Raw genomic sequence first — 17,759 nt, forward strand, 5'->3', positions numbered from 1 at the left:
AACAGGGGAAGGACAGCCCATTAGCGGCTCAAGACTGCCGTGAATTCCTTGGATGCCTTTCTTCCCGACCCTGTCGGCTCCGCCGTTTTGCCCCGGCTGGGGCTCGTTGCCAGGGCAGGCTCCGCCGCAGCTCTGGCGGCCGCCTGGCCAGCTGTGGCCAGCTGTGGCCAGCTGTTGCCACCTGCTGGCCACAGCGCTGGGCCGCCGGGCTCGGGCGAGAGGGCTGCTCCGGCGGGAAACGCCTGCCCTGCTGCCTGGACCCAGGGGCACTCTGGTAACAAACACACGGCAAAGCCACACGTTACTCGTCTAACCATCCGCCTTCTCTTAGGCGGTGCCGCCATCACCTACTGTCACCAGCAACGCCATTTTTCTGATACCAAAACGCATTAAAAAAAATGCATATACTGCATTTGGAAGCTAAAAAACCCACTGCTGTTATTTTTCAGCTTCTGTGCCCTTAATTTCCCTGATGTAATGTTTACCTTTTACCTAGTCTTTTTATTAACGTCACTTCTGCTCCCTCCCGTGCAGGCTCTGCAGTCCCTGCAGCAGTTGGAGCGTCCGCTCTTTCTCGTTGGGCATTGCGTTTATGCATGCAATTCTGTGACGAAGACTTCGGTAAAAATCTTGTATTCCTCACTCTGGCAAAAGCTTTAGTTGTTCTGCTCACTTGTAACGTGACTGTATGATCTCACCCTTCCGAACAGACTTACCTGCAGTGAGTAGTATGTGCTCACGGCTGACTTCCTCCAGGCTGGAGCAGGCAGAATCCCTGGCAGCGTTCGGTCCTGGGACACCAATGAAAGGAGCGATGGCCTAAATCCAGGTAGCGGCGAGTTCTGCTTCTTTCCAATCCGTATGACTGAGACCTGGTCTGCCAGGTTGGCATGGTGGGAAGTGGGCTTGTCTGAGGTCGAGGAGGGGGCTCACAAACCAAGCCAGAAAGCTTGGAGTTGAGATGGACGTGACAAGGGGTTTCTGTGTGGGAATAAAACATTTGTCAAAAAAAAAATACCTCTGAAAACTCAAAGGTTTAAAAAAAAAAAAAAATTACCCCTTCTTAGTGATGGATCAAATTCAGACACTCAGTATAGCTCGTCCCCTCCCTTTGCTTTTTCACCCAGGTCATGACTGGTTACATTCCTCCGTTAACAACAAGCAGCATTCACTTCTCCCTCCGTATTTAACCGCAGGAGCTTGGGTTGCCTTGATTTTTGGGGAGGGAAATAGTCTTGTATCTCTGCCAGTGAGTGTTGCTCGCAGCCAGGCTGTTGCTCCCCAAAGGCCTTCTCCAAATACCTGCTCCCGCCTCTCCCAGCGTGAGCTGGGACTTGCAGCCAGCGAGGTGGAGCCGGCTCTCGGGTTGGGGGCTGCTCTCGGGTCAGCCCAGCTGCAAGACAATAACCCACGTGGAGGCTGCAGGCTTTCCGGGGCTCCGACAGGTTCTGCATTCTGCCGATTCCAAGCAGCTACAACTATTTTTTTTGAGGGGACAGAAACTTATGTTACCCAAGAGCTATAATTTGCCAGGGAGCGTGGTAATGGTCTCGTCCATCTGTTTCGGAGTGAACTTGCCATCCCTGCCTTGGGTGGGCAGGAATGCTTTGAGAGACCCCGAGAGGGTCCGGAGGGGCACCGTCAGCATTCCCGCAATGCCGCTGTGCAATTGTATCTCCGCTGGGCACGGCAGCTGCCCGGCCTGGGATGAAGGTTGGAAGCAGCAGCCGCCTGTTTGAAATAAGATAGCTGCGCCAAGGGGAGCTGCTGGCCGTGCACAGCCCAGGAGCAAGGCCAGAGTTATGCACATGGAGAGTTTTTCCTGGAGGATAAATGTAAGTGCAGAGGCCGAATGCTGCGTTAGTGGAGGGGGGTGGGTGAGGGGGAGTGATTTAAAAAGAAAAAAAAACCAAAAAACAACAACCCAAACCAATAATAAAGGCATCCAGCATGGGACATCAAACCAAGTGGCAGACAGCGCAAAGGGTATCCATAAGAAATAGAAGGTATGTCTGGTGTCACCCAGAGGCAAAGCAAAGAGATATTTTTGTGGGGTATATTTTCTGGAAAAGGAAGTTCGGAGCAGGGTGTAATGGTTGCGGCAGGTCACCTAGTCCAATGTCCTGTCTCCAAACAGCAGGTACCTACGGAAAAGTGCGAGACCAGCTTAAGCATTAGGCAATACTTCCCCAGGACGCTACCCCAGCCTCTTGTGACCTTGGGACTTCTGTGACAGATTTCTTGGGGCTTTTTATTTATTTAATAGCGTGAAATTAATTTATCAAACTAATTTTTCTGAATACACACAAACTTCTGGCAACCAGACACTCTCGTGGCACTGAGTTCCACTGCGGCCATACTGTGTGAAGGAGGGTCTCGTTGAAGCCTGCCAGCCCTAAGTTCCCCTCCATGACCTCTACTTTTTTGCACTGGGACAGCGAGTGGAACCAAATCCACCTTCTCCAGACCATTTGGGATTTTACAGACCCTACCAAAGCCCTTTCTCTCTGGCTTCTCGTACAGGCTGAAGGTTCGTGCTATCTATCCGTTCCAGGTACGGAAACCAGTTTGTACCATGGACGTCCTTGTCACTTTCCCCTGGGCCTTTTCCAAGCCTCCTTTTGAGACCTGAGGACCAGAACTGCAAAGAGCACTCCAGACCCCATGGATTTATAATGGCATCTTTCCTGTTTGCTTCATCTCCTTTCCTAGGAATCGATGGACTTGCTTTTCTCACGCTGCTGAGCACTCCACAGAACTGTCTATCTCAAGATTCTGTTCCTGAGTGATATTGGTGAGCTCAGAGGAGGTCATCATAAATATATCTCTATATGTATATCCATCTCTCTTATATATATGTGTTTACAGTTGGTCACTTTCTTTGCAAGTCTGAATAACTGTGTATTATGACTAAACACGTCACTTTTCACCCCTTTTCCAGGTGATTTATGACAATAATGAACAAGCACTAGCATGCCCTGCAGGAATCCACTGGGTCTGCCCTGTTACAGAAACCAATCGTATATTCCTACCATTTGCCTTTCACAGTTCAGTAAGTCTATAGGTATCTATGGGAGGGTTTTCCCTCTTACTTCAGGTGCCTTAGGTTAGTAAACAGCTTTCAAGGGGGGACTCTACCGAGTAACTTCTGAAAATCCCAGTAGATTCAAGGAGATGGATCTCTCTCGCATATATTTGTTCACTGCTTCAAAGACTTCTCATCCATCTGGGAAGCAAAAGGAGCGGCCTCCTCCCAGCGCGCAGTCTGTACGCTGGTGAGGGTGCAGCAGAAATGAATGACTAAATCCCAAATCCAGCGAGTCGGGCTGGTCACAAAGGGTGACGCACAGCTTTGTCTCCAGCTCGGGAAGTTTCTGAGATTTCACTGAGGCATTCGGTTACTCTACAGATAATCCCTTCTTATTCTTATTTATTTGTTTAAGTCACAGATCGCATTGCCACTGTAAAAAAATAACCCCTGTAACCGCAGAGGATACTTGACCGGTGAAACACATTGTGCTCCCATTCCCAAGCCGGCGGCGCGGTGGCCCTCAGCTGTCACTCCCCAGAGCAGGTGCTGTAAGCCAATACCGCCGTGGTTATATTTTGCCAGCACCCTGGCGGGAGGCAGCGCAGCCCCCCTCTGAAGAGAGCTTAAAGGCGCTTTGTGCGTGCCCCGCTCTGTATGACTGCAGCAAGAGGGAGCCGGGATGATGCAGGTCCGTTGCGTGCTCCTCCTCTTCTCCGCAGGTAAAGGTGTTCCAGCCATTGCCTTGGACGGGGGTCGGCTCCTTTCTGAGGGTGCAGGACCAGGGCTTTGCGCGTACGTCAGTTCTGGGAACAGCAGGTCCTGCTGATAAGGTTTTATGAACGCACCAGGTCGTTCAAATGAGAGCTTTGGAGTGCATTGGGAACCGCTCAGGTATTTCTAATTTGGGCCACCAGATGTTCTGAAGTGAGAAGTGTTTGTGTTTAATTGTTTTCCTCTCTGTTTGTCATCTTTTTTGCCATGGTCCCTTTTGCTCTAGTGCTACATGGATTTCAAACTGTGTGACAGGATCTAGTCAGCATGGCTTGGCGTGTACAATTTCATAACAAGTAATTTCATTAAGCTGTGAGACTACTGACAAGGAAGCAGAATTTTTTTGCAGCTGCATGTGTCGTACCAGGATAATTCTTTTTAAACTGTCCCTTAGAAGAATAAGAATTTTGCGATCCTAAAAAATTTTCACCAAATTCAAGCAGTATACTAAATTCCTACCAAGCCACACCAGAAGGTAGCAATGTGAAGGATTTTAATTGGATTAATAAAGCATAGCAAAGAGCTTGACTTAGATGTGATGCCATGATTGTAAGTTTAAAATTGAAAGATGACTCCTGCCTGCCCCAGCCCAGCGCCCTGGCAGGGGAAGCAAGCAGTGCCTGTCTGCAGCAGGCGGCTCTGCTCAACGCCATCCAAGTATTTTAATATCATCTCATGGCAGGACAAGGCCGAGACAGAATCCTTGGCATCCCAGCTCAACTATATAAAAGGAGCTGATGAAAAGACAGTTAGGAAACGAGGGGAAATGCTGGCTTAGGTTGGAGTCAGCAGCAAAATTCTTGTTGACTTCAGTGGCCCAGGATTCAAGCAGAGAGAAGGGAAGGCAAGGATGGGATCTGCCAAAAATGCTCAGCTGTTCCGTTCCCTCTCACTGCCTTTCAGAGGGGGGGTACCTACAAAAGCATCCCCAAGCCCCCCTTCCGTTTGCTTTACTTCCCTGTAACACTGAAGCAGGTACAGTCTGAGCACGCGACGCGCCTGCTCGTTCTGCAGCAGGCTACCTGGAAGTGGGGCTCACCCGCTTTTCCGTGGCGTGGGGATCCGAGCCCTCACCCTTGGGAGTTCAATGCCACGCACAGGCGCTGCTGAAACAAAGGCGCTGCCTGCCATTTTGACTTGTGGTGCTGCTCTTACGAGGGCTCTTCCACGTAGCACTGCCGAGCCCGGGTGAGCAGTCTGTGGGCAGAGCTCTCCGGGGACAGGGTGAGACCTGCCCTGGAGAGGGGGAAATACCGAGACCGCACTGTGAATGGTTTCCTCCCCTCTCACCACGAGCACAACCTGAGCAGCTCCCGTGGTGGAGAGGAGCTCTTGCTCTGCTTAGGCTTCAGGTGCGACGAGTCTGGATGGTGCTTTCATCTCAGTGGCTGTTGTGCTCGGCCCTGTCCTGTAAAGTTACTGCTACAGGCAAGTCTGTGGAATTGAAGGTGGAGAAGACAACATTAGAAATTCCTGGTTATGGGTATTCTCTGCACTTAACTGTCCACAAGTATCACACGTAAGCACGCTTGCAGGTTGGGAGAGCCTGGAGGAGATTCCTAATGCTCAGTCTGGTGTCCACAATCATGGCTGTTTGGTTTTGTGCATCTGTTTGGAGGCTGTTGCATCACTCCTAAGCTGACCTCCAGATCAGACAGGCAGTTACCCCCGCTGACGGTATTTGCCACGCACGTAATGCACGCCTGAAATGAGGAGTCACGCAGAGGACTCTGCATTAACCCACCGCCAGCGGCTTGCTGGTGACAGTGTTTCCTTCGTGCCCACCTCAGACCAGAGGTGCAGTTCTCCCCCGTCCCATCCCACTGATGCCCCTCCTGCTGTTCTGCAGCCGGGTTGGCCCTGTGCTATGAACACGAGACTCGCCTCGTCGAGGACCTGTTCAGGGACTACAACAAGGTGGTGCGCCCCGTGGAGGACCATCGGGACGCCGTCGTCGTCACCGTCGGGCTGCAGCTCATTCAGCTTATTAGCGTGGTACGGTATGAACGCGTGGTATATGCTGAACCGCTGGCTTATGTGACAGTGCCAAAAGGTGCCGTTTTTCTAAGGAAAGAATTTTTCTCCTTTAATCCTGATGTTTGCTGCTACTGCCTTCTTTTCTTCCTTTTCTTTAAGGATGAAGTAAATCAGATTGTGACAACCAACGTACGCCTGAAACAGGTAACTCTAAATATTGCTAACCATTTCATCCAACTCAAATAAACACATTGGACACAGCCAGAAATGAACTGCTCTGTTATACTTTCAGGGGCAACTTGGGCAGGTGGGTCAGCTAGCAGAGTATTTCTTCTTTCTGGGGTCTCAAGAACAAAATGTGCTAGGCACTAACAGCCTTAAGCAAGGCATTTTGCATTGTATTTCAAACAGGAGACTTCTGGTATATTATATCTTCTTTTTTTTTTTTTTTTAATAAGCTCCTTAAACCAAAATTTAATGTAAAATAATTAGCTGGAGGTCCCACTAGCATATGTTTTTATACTTACCTGCATGTCCCAAAGCAAGGGAGGTGCATGTTTCTAGGAAGTACCAAAACTACCCCCAGGAGTGCTGGAAGAGGCTCTCAGTGGCTGAAATCCTCACTCTATAGCAATGGACAGATGTCAACCTCAAGTGGAATCCAGACGACTACGGCGGCGTGAAAAAAATCCGCATCCCCTCAGATGATATCTGGCGGCCAGACCTTGTCCTTTACAACAAGTAAGGGGTGCCAGCTGCCTGGGGGGGTGGGTGGTGTAGCTCTGCCCCTTGGCACCGCTATGGTGGGGCTGCTGTCCCACCACGTCCTGGCCAGTGGGTGGCATGCCTCAGAGCAAGCTTCTGCAGGAGCAGGCGCGATGGCACTGGGGGGAACCAGAGAAATCCTTTTGTGACTATGTCAGTTATGGTGCCCATATTGTTGTTAATGCCCTTCTTCCTTTTGCAGCGCAGACGGTGATTTTGCCATCGTTAAATACACCAAAGTCCTTCTGGAGCACACAGGTCTGATCACCTGGACACCACCAGCTATTTTTAAAAGTTACTGTGAAATTATAGTCACGCACTTCCCATTTGACCAGCAGAACTGCAGTATGAAGTTGGGAACTTGGACGTATGATGGTACAGTGGTTGTTATTAACCCGGTAAGCAAGGAGTTTGTAATTGGGAAAAGCAGTGAAGACCTGGATATGTTTTTAGGGAAATCTCGGGTGTAGAATGGAATACAACCTTGTTTTGACTGCAAAACAAGCGGGCACTACCTGTAAAATATAAAAGCCTTAATTGTAGATCTAGCACAAAATTTCCTAGTTTGGCTTCTAAAATTCTGCATACACGTAATTCCCGTGCCCTAACGGTCTCCTACCTGTCTATCCTCTGCCAGCTTCACACCACTCCTTAGGGTGCTGCCTGTTCTGCTTTGGTTTGGTTTCTCATTTTTTTGGGGGGTGGGGGGCGGGTGCTTTTTCTCTGCTTGTGCCTTTCTACTTCCAAGGACTGTTTCCCTGTCCCCTCAGGTACGTCTCCTATCTGTAAATATTTAATCAATCTTTCTCTTTAGTTGACTATCCCTGTCTGTTTCTGTAAAATATTTAGTTGAATGCTGTGTAGAGGATGATATTCTAAGGCAAAATAACATAGACAAGAGTGGTTTGCTCGCAAAAGTGCATGAAGTGCCTGAGTTATTAGGAATTCTGTTCCTGAGCGACTGCCAAGTTTTGATTTTGTTGAGAACATCTAATATTAAGAAGTTGTTTTGGGTGTTTTTACTGTCAGGAGAGTGATCGTCCAGATCTGAGTAACTTCATGGAGAGTGGGGAGTGGGTGATGAAGGACTACCGTGGCTGGAAGCACTGGGTTTACTACGCTTGCTGCCCTGATACCCCCTACCTGGACATCACCTACCACTTCCTCATGCAGCGCCTGCCTCTCTACTTCATCGTGAACGTCATCATTCCCTGCCTGCTCTTCTCCTTTTTAACTGGGTTAGTTTTTTACCTACCCACAGATTCAGGTATGTAAACTTATTCATTCTACTAGCATAGAAATTGCTCTTCTAACAAGTTTCTGAAAAATTCCCAGTATTTGAAATCACCAGCCAGCACTTACTGAAATTGGGTGTTTCAGCCCAAAATAATGGCTCTAAACATTCTGCAAACAAAGGGTAAGTGCTGAGAGCTGAAACTATTGATATAAATAAATTGGGCTGATTTCCCACAGAAATCCAGTTAACTTCTGCAAAACAAAGATTTAACTAGTTGATTTTTATGTTTTGGCATAGGTAGGTGTGCGTTAGTACGTCACGCGGTAAGTGAGCACACAGGGTGGCTAAGGCCCTTCTGTGTCGTGTTAGAGCAGAGAGCTTGTTCTCTGTTCACGCACGTCACCTCGTGTGACAGAGCGATCCTGGCCTGTTCTGGCCTCCTTTGTCCCTGCTGAGCAGCTCTTGCTCCCTTCAACTATTTCCTCTGCTTCGTTCATTTTACCTTTTGTCAGCTTTTCATACTGCTTAATTTCATTAAGCCCCTTCTATGAAATACTTGATGTAATTTTTTTTTTCCAGTGGAAAACTTTATAGAAAGTTGAACTGGATAGAAAAAAAGATGTGTGAATCATGTTTTGTGGTTCAGTTTTGACATCCTACATACTGGAAGATCTCAAATAGCAGCTGACCTCTGGTGTCGGATGTGACTTTTGTCTGCCCGCTCAGCCCAGCACGAGCCTGCCAGAGCGTAAGGCAAGCGATCCCCCAGGAGGCTGTGGAGCGAGCGTTAATCAGGTGCATTTACTTCATCATTCAAAATGCACAGCCCGTGAAGTGCTCCTGGCAAGTAAGCTTTCCATATTCATCACCCATACGTCAGCCTGGTCATACCTGGTGATTCCCACCGTAATGCTGGAGCCGATGCTGTGCTAAGCTCTCAGGTTTGGCCAGCCTAGTTACTGCCTTGGATGCTGGGAGAGATGACAGCCCTCCAGATGCACACACGTGTACTTGTGTGAATAACCATCGTCCGCATCCTGTCTTCTCCAATAAATACTCTCTGTGCTGGATGATAGGAGCAGCAAGGGGCTTTTGGTTTTGATTGGGTTTTTTTGCATGGCAGGTGAGAAAATGACTCTCAGCATCTCCGTCCTGCTGTCTTTGACTGTGTTCCTTCTGGTCATCGTGGAGCTGATTCCCTCCACCTCCAGTGCAGTGCCTCTGATAGGCAAATACATGTTGTTCACAATGGTGTTTGTCATCGCTTCGATCATCATCACGGTCATTGTCATCAACACCCACCACCGCTCCCCAAGCACTCACACCATGCCGCACTGGGTCAGGAAGGTGAGCTCCACGGCTTTGCATGTTTCCTGGTTTCTCCTGAGCACTTCATATTTTATTGGCAGGTTTTCTAATAAAAGTCAACAGGAATTGGGGAAGTAAATGCATCACCTTAAATCTCTCTAGGCACAAGAGCCGGTGTTTACTACTTAGCTGTGCATAAAGTCAGCAAGACTGCTAAAGTGCTCTTTTAACTAACGAAATTGTCCACTGGGGTAGAGTCTTGCAGGGAACAGATGAGGCAAAACACAGGCGGCTGAAGGTACGGGGAAAAGAAAATGTCCAGCTGGACTCAAATTACATTTCCTGCTCTAATCCTCTATCTGACTGCGAAGCACTGCTGCCTGCCAGTGGCCAAGTTCGCCAGCTCGTGAGAGTGCAGAGCACAAAGGCCGTTAGGGATACCTGCATTCAGCATCCCAGTTTAACAAAAGCTATGATTTTCTCTGTACTTTTCCAGTAAACACGGTGGCTCTGCAGTCCTTGGGAAGCAAGGAGATCCTTGCGCAGTAGTCTAGATGGTAACCACAAGGTATAGAAAAAATTGGATGTCTGTCATTACATTTCTTTGCCAGGGAGACAGTACCAAAGAGGATCCATTCAGTTATTCTTGCCTTCTTTAAGCCTGCCTGGGTTCATATGAAATCATGATGTGAATAGGAGATTGTTCTGTGTATTTCTAATTACATTTTTAAGGCTACAGCTCACATCAGATTCACTCTGCAGCACAAACAGTCCCTGCAGAAGGGAGATTTCAACAGGCAAACACTGCATGTGCTTAGAATTGCTCTGGCAGCAAGCCACTGTTACTCCAAGGGAAATTATTGTAAACCCTATATATATGTATAGCAAACATTCGTAACAGCAAAGTCAAATGTAAGTAGCCAAAAGAGATCCTTTGTAGTCTGTTCTTCAAGCCAGATTTGTAAGCAATATGTTCCAAATTAGATGAGATCGATAGAGCTTTGTCAGCTCCCGCCAGCTGAGGGTCTGCTCCGGGATGTCGCACCCCTGCATGTGTAGATGTGGGCTATATGGCAGGGGGAAAGGGTTTCCAGAAAACGTGTGTCAGGCCTGCGGGTGATTCCATCTGCCCCAGGACGTAAGGCTGACAAAAGCCCCAGTGTGACTGAGGCACGGGCTGTGACATACTCCGAGAGGGAATCTGTAGCTGATCCAGCGCGGGAAGCGATTTGGGACCGGAGAGGCTTGTCTTTGTTCAGTGCACAGCTGCATCTGTAACGCAGCCCCGCAGACCAGCAACTGTCGTCTTCTCCCTCTTTGTTTTCAGATCTTTATTGACACAATCCCAAACATCATGTTTTTCTCTACAATGAAACGACCGTCCAGGGATAAACAAGACAAAAATATTTTTTCAGAAGATATTGATATTTCTGAAATTTCTGGCAAGCCAGGTTCTGTGCCTGTCAACTTCTACTCCCCGCTTACCAGAAATCCAGATGTGAAAAATGCTATAGAGGGAATCAAATACATTGCGGAAACGATGAAATCGGACCAAGAAGCCAGTAATGTAAGGCATTTTTTGTGCATGATTCATTTCTTGCTTTCAAATTGCTGCATCTTATTTTTTTGGCAAAATATCCCCACCTCACAAAAACACTCCAAGCCCTGGTTTGGCTTTAGCAGGGGACAGTCTTCTCTTCCCTTGATGCAGTCAACAAAGAGCAACAGATAATTGTCACAGATGGCAATTGAATCTTGGCCAAAAAAAAGGGAAAAAAGTGTCAGTGCTAAGGTTTTCTAAATGCGGTATGTGAAGCCATAGAGATGGAGTGTCTGTGAGTAGCAAAGCAGTTTCAAGAACTGCAAACAAGTTCCAAAACACATTCTTCCCATCTCCTGCTCGAGCATCTTCCCCTGCGGCAAGCAAGCTCCTGGCACTTTTGAAAAGCCAGGAAGCAAGCTGAACTCCAAAAGGCTAGTAGTTTCATCTGAGAACTCTTAAGTGTAACTTACAAATGATAATTCCAATTTCAATAAGGTTTTGGTTTATGCCTGAATGCTAGTAGTCCCTGCAAGTGAGGCACGTCATGAGCTACTCTGATTACTGACTTTTTCCACATTGCAAGCCAAAGGAAGGATAAATGCCTGTAGAGCCACATATGGCAGTGTTCCCCAGGAAAACCTAGCTCTGCCTCCTCCTAGCACGTTCAACACAATTAACCCCCTCTTTTATGTCAGTTATCAATGCTCACACATTTTTTGTGTGAGGTTTTGCACAGGTAATTCAGTCCTGGTACTTCACCTTTCTAAACGATCATAGACCTTTCCTGTTGAGCTGCAGGCTAGCCCAAAGGCAGGGAGAGAGTTCTCCGGGACAATAATTTGGCCGCGCTCTTGAAAAGGAGGCGCTGCCTTCCCATGGGCAGGATTTACACCGTGGTGTTTGTTCCTGTGACCAAATTCCTGGAGCATGTGGAATGGCTCTGGCTCTAGTCTTATGTTCCCCGTGACTCCTGTGCCTCTCCGCAGATAAAGCATTACCTTCAGCAGGGCTGGCGTGCCTTCAGCGCCTCGGGGCTTCGCTTCCTCCTAGGCTTACAAGGAGGGTCTTCAGGTTACTGGCAAGTGCTCGCTTCGGAAGTGGAGCCCAGCTGCTTGTGTCATCTGGTCACCACTGATATCACTTCCAGAGGGTTTCAGAAGTCAAGTTCCCTAAATAAACTGAAGGCTGTGGCTTCTGAAGGCTGCCACTTCATTGCATTCACTTTCGCACTTACGCACCAACTCAAAACAGTATTGATTATCAGTGTCCTCTGGATAATTTACAACTGCCTCTTGAACTTGTGGGGCAACTGAGGCAAAAGTAGAGCGTGTCTTAGGCCAGTACGTGTCGCTCCGTAAGGGAGAGTTACAGGGTGCAAATCCTGAGCCCTGCTGCGCTCAGCGCCTCACGCTCAGCTCGCTCTTACGGTGCTGGGTTCCCACAAAAGTATCCAGTGAAAACGCGGTTGCAGAGTGTCCCACAACTGGAAAAAGACTAAGGGAGCTACAGAAAAGGTTTTCCCAGACCTTAGAGTGTACACTAGGCATGGAAAGCAGAAACTAGAGATAATTTAATGACAATTGCTTAGGTATCCCAAGAGAATGAAAAAGCAATAGAAAAAACAAAAGTCAGTTGGGTCAAACTAAATGTTTTGGTTTCAACATTTTAAACTCTCTTTCAAAAGCAACCATTTGACTAAAAAATAAGCTTTTTCAACATTTCTCTAATGAAATTGTTCACCAAGTTGCTAGGGTTTCTAAACAGTTTGGTCTTGAAATTTGCATTTCTAGGTAGCTTCTGGCTTTTGAGAAGAAAATGAGTATTTGTTGCACAACAATAGTGGAAGTTAAGGAAGGGCCTTTCCCTTGTTCAAGACAGTAAATTACAAGAATGGTCATAACAAACATGGCTCTGCAGAGATTTTACCATCTCCTTTGTTTCTCTCCCAGGCTGCAGAAGAATGGAAGTTTGTTGCGATGGTGGTTGATCATCTTCTCCTCGGCATATTTATGCTAGTTTGTATTATAGGAACATTAGCTGTATTTGCTGGCCGCCTTATTGAATTAAATCAGCAAGGGTGAACATCAACTGGAAACTATTTGCTACCCTGGTCAGCATCTGAAAGCATCTTAATCATCAAAACCTGGCCAGCCTCTGAAAGTTTCACAGACAGGAATCAGTCCCTGCTGGGAAAGCGCAGGGATAATGCAACGTCAGGCTCCATGCTTAGCACAGCTGAGCTGCTGCTCAGTGGCATTTCATTGCCAAAAAGAAACACTTGCGTTACTGGTAGACTGAATGGCTGTCAGCCAGGTTTTGATCCATTTTACCATTTGTTAAAAATGTTAATGTATTAATAAGACTGAATGACTTTGTAACCCACAGATACAATTCCAGTGAAATCAATAGCAATGTAATAAGCTTTAGCTGAGCTGTAAATCTGTATCTAACTTTAGCATTCAAGCTGGTTTCAATATCTGCTCTGTGGTTTTTGTATTGGCAGAGTCACAAATGACTCCTCTTGTAACGCTAGATGTAACCGGCAGAAATATCTCAAACTCCTTGCTTAAGCACTTGATTTCTATGCACAAATCTGAAATGACTGACTGGCGTACGTGACTCTACCTGTAGAAACTCTTGATGCACCAAAGGCTGTTCCTTACTGTGGGAGGGATCCAGCCTTGGCCAGTTGGGTCCCATGGGTATTTTTTGCTATCAAGTCCCATGGTAAAGGACTTGTAGGGGAGGATTTTTTGCTCTGTTTTATCACTGAGCTCTGCTCTGTGACTGTCAGGCATGCCAGTGATGGCGTTGCAGTTGCTGCCCTCTTATTTTTACCTGCTAATACTTGTTATAAGAAGCCCCACAATTATGTATTACTGCTCAGGATTTTCAGTTGCCAATATAGATGTTCTGCTGTTGCATCCCAAGGGAAAAGTTCAGGCCAGAGGGGAAAGGATTGTATCCGTAGGATAGGATGGTATCCATAGGATAACCCCTGTACTCAGTCTACTCTGCTCCGGGAAGGGTGGTTTCCACTCCCCATTTTGAGTGATGACTAATGTGGGGGCAACTTCAAATTTGGGGGTGCTCAGTATGACATCTTAAACACAATGCTCTCTGTTCCCTGAAAACTGTCCCCTGTCCTGCTGAAACAGATCATGAGCATTAAAGTCAGACACAGGATCACAAAGATCATTCCTAGGGACAGTGTGGATCTCAGTTTTACCTATGTATGACAAAATGACAGCACACCTCTTCTTCTGAGCAGCACAAATAATTACCCACACTTTAGTCAAATGTTGAGCAGCAGCTCACTCTAGTGACTAAAACAAAGTAGTGCTGCTTTTGGCCAAAAACCTTTGGGGTTTAGTAAATATTCAACATAAGCAACAAGCCCATGTATGTTTCAATAATACAGGGTGGAAATACCAGCAGTGCTGCCTACTTTTCTCAAAAATAAATAAGGAGAGGTGGGGCAACTGATACAAGCTACTCATCTTTCCCAGCTGGTTGTCCAAGCCAATAGGACTACTTTGCTAACAGCTGTAAATAATTTGCTGTGAGTTCAATAAAATAATTTGTACTATGTGAATGCTCTACAGGAACGTGTCGTGTCTGCAGAGGACAGGCATTTGAAATGCTCTATAGAGAAAATCAGGCATTTGTGCAATGCTTCCATCGTTGCGTGGTGTTTGCTGGACAATGTTTTGGTGAGCTGCAGTCCTAAGCAAAGCAAACAGTTTGTCTGGGGCAATCGATCACTTGGAACACTCTGCTGGGCTGTTACGGTTTAGACGATGGTAATCTTTGCCTCCCTGGATGATCATTAACCCTGTAAACGATGTATGCTGGGTGAAAGCTCTGCTGACAGATGGAGTGCTTGCTGCAGCTCTGTTTATCTTCAGTGTAAGTTCTCAGCCCTTGGAGAGAGTCACGCAGCTCCCCAGCTCACCATGAGCTAAGCTGTAGCATAACGGTGCCTGGGATTTAATTTGGGAGACTGTGATTGGCACTCAAATTGACAGAACAATCCTCTTAGAGCAGCATGTGGTTGAATCTTAGCATTAAAAATAAACATCAAGTAACGAGATTCATGGCATGCATCCATGGTATCTTTGTTCAGCTTCCCCAGGTTCCTCAAGGCAGATCTGGGTCTCGCCCTCCAAATTCCACCTATTTGTGCCCCTGGGTGCATGTGTGCACACATGCGTGCCTGCCTGCCTGCTCGCTCCTCCAGCTCTCTTCATACACAGCTAGCCACCACGTTGCAGTGTTTTCCTTCCATTTCCTCCAAAAAAGTTTTGAAATTATTTACTTGAAAATTTTTATTTATGATAGTTTGATCTGTCATACGGGCAGAGCAAATCTGCCCTTCCTATTACTCTGAGTCTTGATGAACTACCCATGTCTCAAAAGATGTGACGCCAGGCAAAAATAAATGCTAGCAACTTCCCTCCTTAGGTTGCAGAATGCGAGCATTGTACTCTGACCCTCCAAACAGATGGGCCTCCAAACATCGATAAGCACACTTCAGGAGACAGTTCATCTCTATTTTTTTTTTCTTTTTTTTTGCTTTGATTACTCAGACTGTCCCAGTCTTCTTTATTCTCTGTTCCTAGCTCACCTTTGTGATACGTTTTTTTTTACATACCACTAACATCCCCTGTTACATCTACTGAAAGAGAGTACCCTTACCTACATACAGACTATTTCTTTTAGCATATCAGCACATCTGTACACCTGCTAAAATAGTAGCTTTGGAGGTTGTAAATATGCTATCTCAGGCACTGTCAAAGCTAATTTACTGTCAATGTCTAAGTACATATTTTCTAATGATTTCTCATTTACAGCGCTGCAGTTTCTCCCTGCAATCCTAACGCTAAAGTCCCCTCTCTCCTCCGCGGGCAGCACCAGCAGCCCCAGGGAGATGGCCCTGCACAACACTCGTGCGACCCGCGCGCGCATCTCTGCTGCCTCGCTGCCTTCAACGGGCAAATTTTGGCTCTGAGCTTTGACTAACAATTCTCATGATAAGCAAAACAAGAAACAGGCCTCACACGCTCAGGGTTAAATTTCTCTAGTAAGTGTAAAAAATAATGAAATGCAAACACCATGGTGCTGAAGTAAGCAAACCTCATTGAAATGAAGGCAGACCAGGGGCCTCTGGGCGGGAAGGTGTCACTTTGACACTGATGGTACTCTGAGCACTTGTCCCTCTTTTACCTGCCATCTTCTTGCTTAAAGCTGCTTTTTTTCACTTTGAGCTTGTTGATAACACCTTATTTATGTCCTTAATAGAACAGGTCTCTGGAGCATCTCTATCTTCTTCAGTCTGATTCTCTTTCCAATTTTTAAACAATTTGGCAATTAACTTTCCCCTTCCCATCCCTTCAGCTACTTTCTACTGTGCCATGGATATTTTGCTCTCGGAGATGCAGTCACCCCCAAATCTTTTTTTTCCCTATGGCACTTGCGCTGTTCAGGAGACCTGACCCTTCTGAGGGGCTTATTTGAATTTTTAAAAGTCTGTTACCTTGTACCAGCTCCAAGGGAGCAATTTCACCTCTGTGTGAGTCTGTAACCAGAACAGGCTGCTGCTCTCCATCATCACCAGGTAGATGAGAGAACTTTGATGGCTTTATTCTGTCTATCCAGTCAGTTGCATCTCAGCTTGGTACAACGTAGTTGAGTTGATCAACAGAACGAGCAGAAAAATGACATTCACTAAATGCTAAACACTTGATCATGAGCTTGTGTATGCCAGGTGCAATCATTCATCTGCAACTAGTACTTGGGCTCCGAAGCCTCCTTCAGTTTGAGAGCTTTTAAGAAATCAGATTATTGTTTCAGGCAATTGTAAAACAATTTAAGTACTTGTTTTTTCTCCAGGATACAAGTTGCCGCCAACCTCCTTGCTGTTGCCATCTCCCCAGAGATGTGTGAAAACAGCTTGAGTTTCATCAGCATGCTGACTCAGCAGTTCCTGTTTCCACAGCTGAAGCAAACCACAGTGGGTAGGGACAGCAGGGTGAGAGAGCATGTGTAACACAGGACCTGCAAAGTGCATAACCACTGTGCTGCTATTGGAGAAAGGAAGCACGTTACCTCCTGAAAAGTTTGTTTTCTGGTACAGTGGCATGTGGGATGTCACCTTTAAAGTCACCGATAGTTTAGCACATCAGAAATGCTTTTGACTTTGGACACTTTTAGAAGGTTGCTGTGCTTGGATCCAATTGCAAGACCTCACGTTTTCATATGTTTACTAGTGCTAGAAAAAGTCATCAGAAATGCTTTTGACTTTGGACACTTTTAGAAGGTTGCTGTGCTTGGATCCAATTGCAAGACCTCACATTTTCATATGTTTACTAGTGCTAGAAAAAGTCTAGCACAGCCTCCATGCCCCTAGGCACGCTCCTGGGTATAAACTCCCTCCTTCTTTTTCTTCCTGAAAAATTGTGAAGTTGGTACAAAGTCTCCCAAGCTCCTCTCAGATGAGTGTTGTGCAAACACTGGCTTCTAACAAAGCTCTAGGGTACTTTCTCCCTTTCTGAAAATCAAATCCCAACTACAGACGAGGCAATCACGCACGGTTTTGCAAAGGATTCTCTAAAACAATCGTACTTCAGTCCCTGATACAGTATGAAAGACCAGCAGAGATGCACAAAACAGCCAACCTGCAAGCAACCATTTCCATGCTCATTCCAAGAGTCCTGCCGAGTTCCACTGGCTGTAGGTGGGTTATCTACAACAAGGACAGGACAATTTCACTTGTTACCATGCGACAGGCCAGACTGACCAGCAGGCAGGAGACCCAAGCAGTTTGTAGGCCACCACAGTGCAGTGATGATGGGTCACTTGGTGATTCCCCATAAAGGGGGAACTCTTGCCTAGCAAGGGTTTTCACTGATTCCTGTCATCCCAGCACAGATCTCCCACTACAGCATGTCTTCCCAACTTCTAACAGCCAAGCAGATCTGTATAGGTGTTTGTTATTTATCCCATATGGAGCCTGGAATAAACACACCACATGGTACTTCTCCAGTATATATTCAAGAGGAAGCTGTTTGACTCCTTGCTGACTTTTCAGCTAATCAATGACCCAAATGCAGTATGCCGTGCTTAGG

At 46.7% G+C, this 17,759-nt stretch overlaps 1 protein-coding gene across 2 annotated transcripts; it reads left to right on the forward strand.

The window, feature by feature from the left end:
* Positions 1 to 630: 630 nt before the first annotated feature.
* Positions 631 to 15,436, forward strand: CHRNA1 (cholinergic receptor nicotinic alpha 1 subunit). 2 transcript variants are annotated; one of them, XM_010299279.2, is made up of 10 exons: positions 631 to 829; positions 2,555 to 3,750; positions 5,652 to 5,797; positions 5,939 to 5,983; positions 6,411 to 6,520; positions 6,747 to 6,942; positions 7,574 to 7,811; positions 8,905 to 9,128; positions 10,417 to 10,656; positions 12,582 to 15,436. In XM_010299279.2, exons 2-10 carry the CDS (start codon positions 3,711 to 3,713, stop codon positions 12,711 to 12,713), a joined length of 1,371 nt encoding a protein of 456 aa, XP_010297581.1. In that variant the 5' UTR covers positions 631 to 829; positions 2,555 to 3,710; the 3' UTR covers positions 12,714 to 15,436. The 2 variants fall into 2 exon arrangements, with proteins under 2 accessions (XP_010297581.1, XP_075612720.1); XM_075756605.1 differs by lacking the exon at positions 631 to 829 and having other exon boundaries at positions 1,873 to 3,750; positions 5,652 to 5,983.
* The last annotated feature ends 2,323 nt before the right edge of the window (positions 15,437 to 17,759 follow it).

Source organism: Balearica regulorum, chromosome 6, assembly GCF_011004875.1.
Source record: "Balearica regulorum gibbericeps isolate bBalReg1 chromosome 6, bBalReg1.pri, whole genome shotgun sequence".
NCBI lineage: Eukaryota > Metazoa > Chordata > Aves > Gruiformes > Gruidae > Balearica > Balearica regulorum.

What these genes read in the sequence shown, in the direction of transcription:
- CHRNA1 (XM_075756605.1), top strand. Translation starts at nt 3,711, where the DNA reads ATGATGCAGGTCCGTTGCGTGCTCCTCCTCTTCTCCGCAG. An exon ending in GACCTTGTCCTTTACAACAA is followed by an intron (nt 6,521 to 6,746) that starts GTAAGGGGTGCC and finishes TTCCTTTTGCAG; the next exon opens with CGCAGACGGTGATTTTGCCA. An exon ending in CGGACCAAGAAGCCAGTAAT is followed by an intron (nt 10,657 to 12,581) that starts GTAAGGCATTTT and finishes TTTCTCTCCCAG; the next exon opens with GCTGCAGAAGAATGGAAGTT.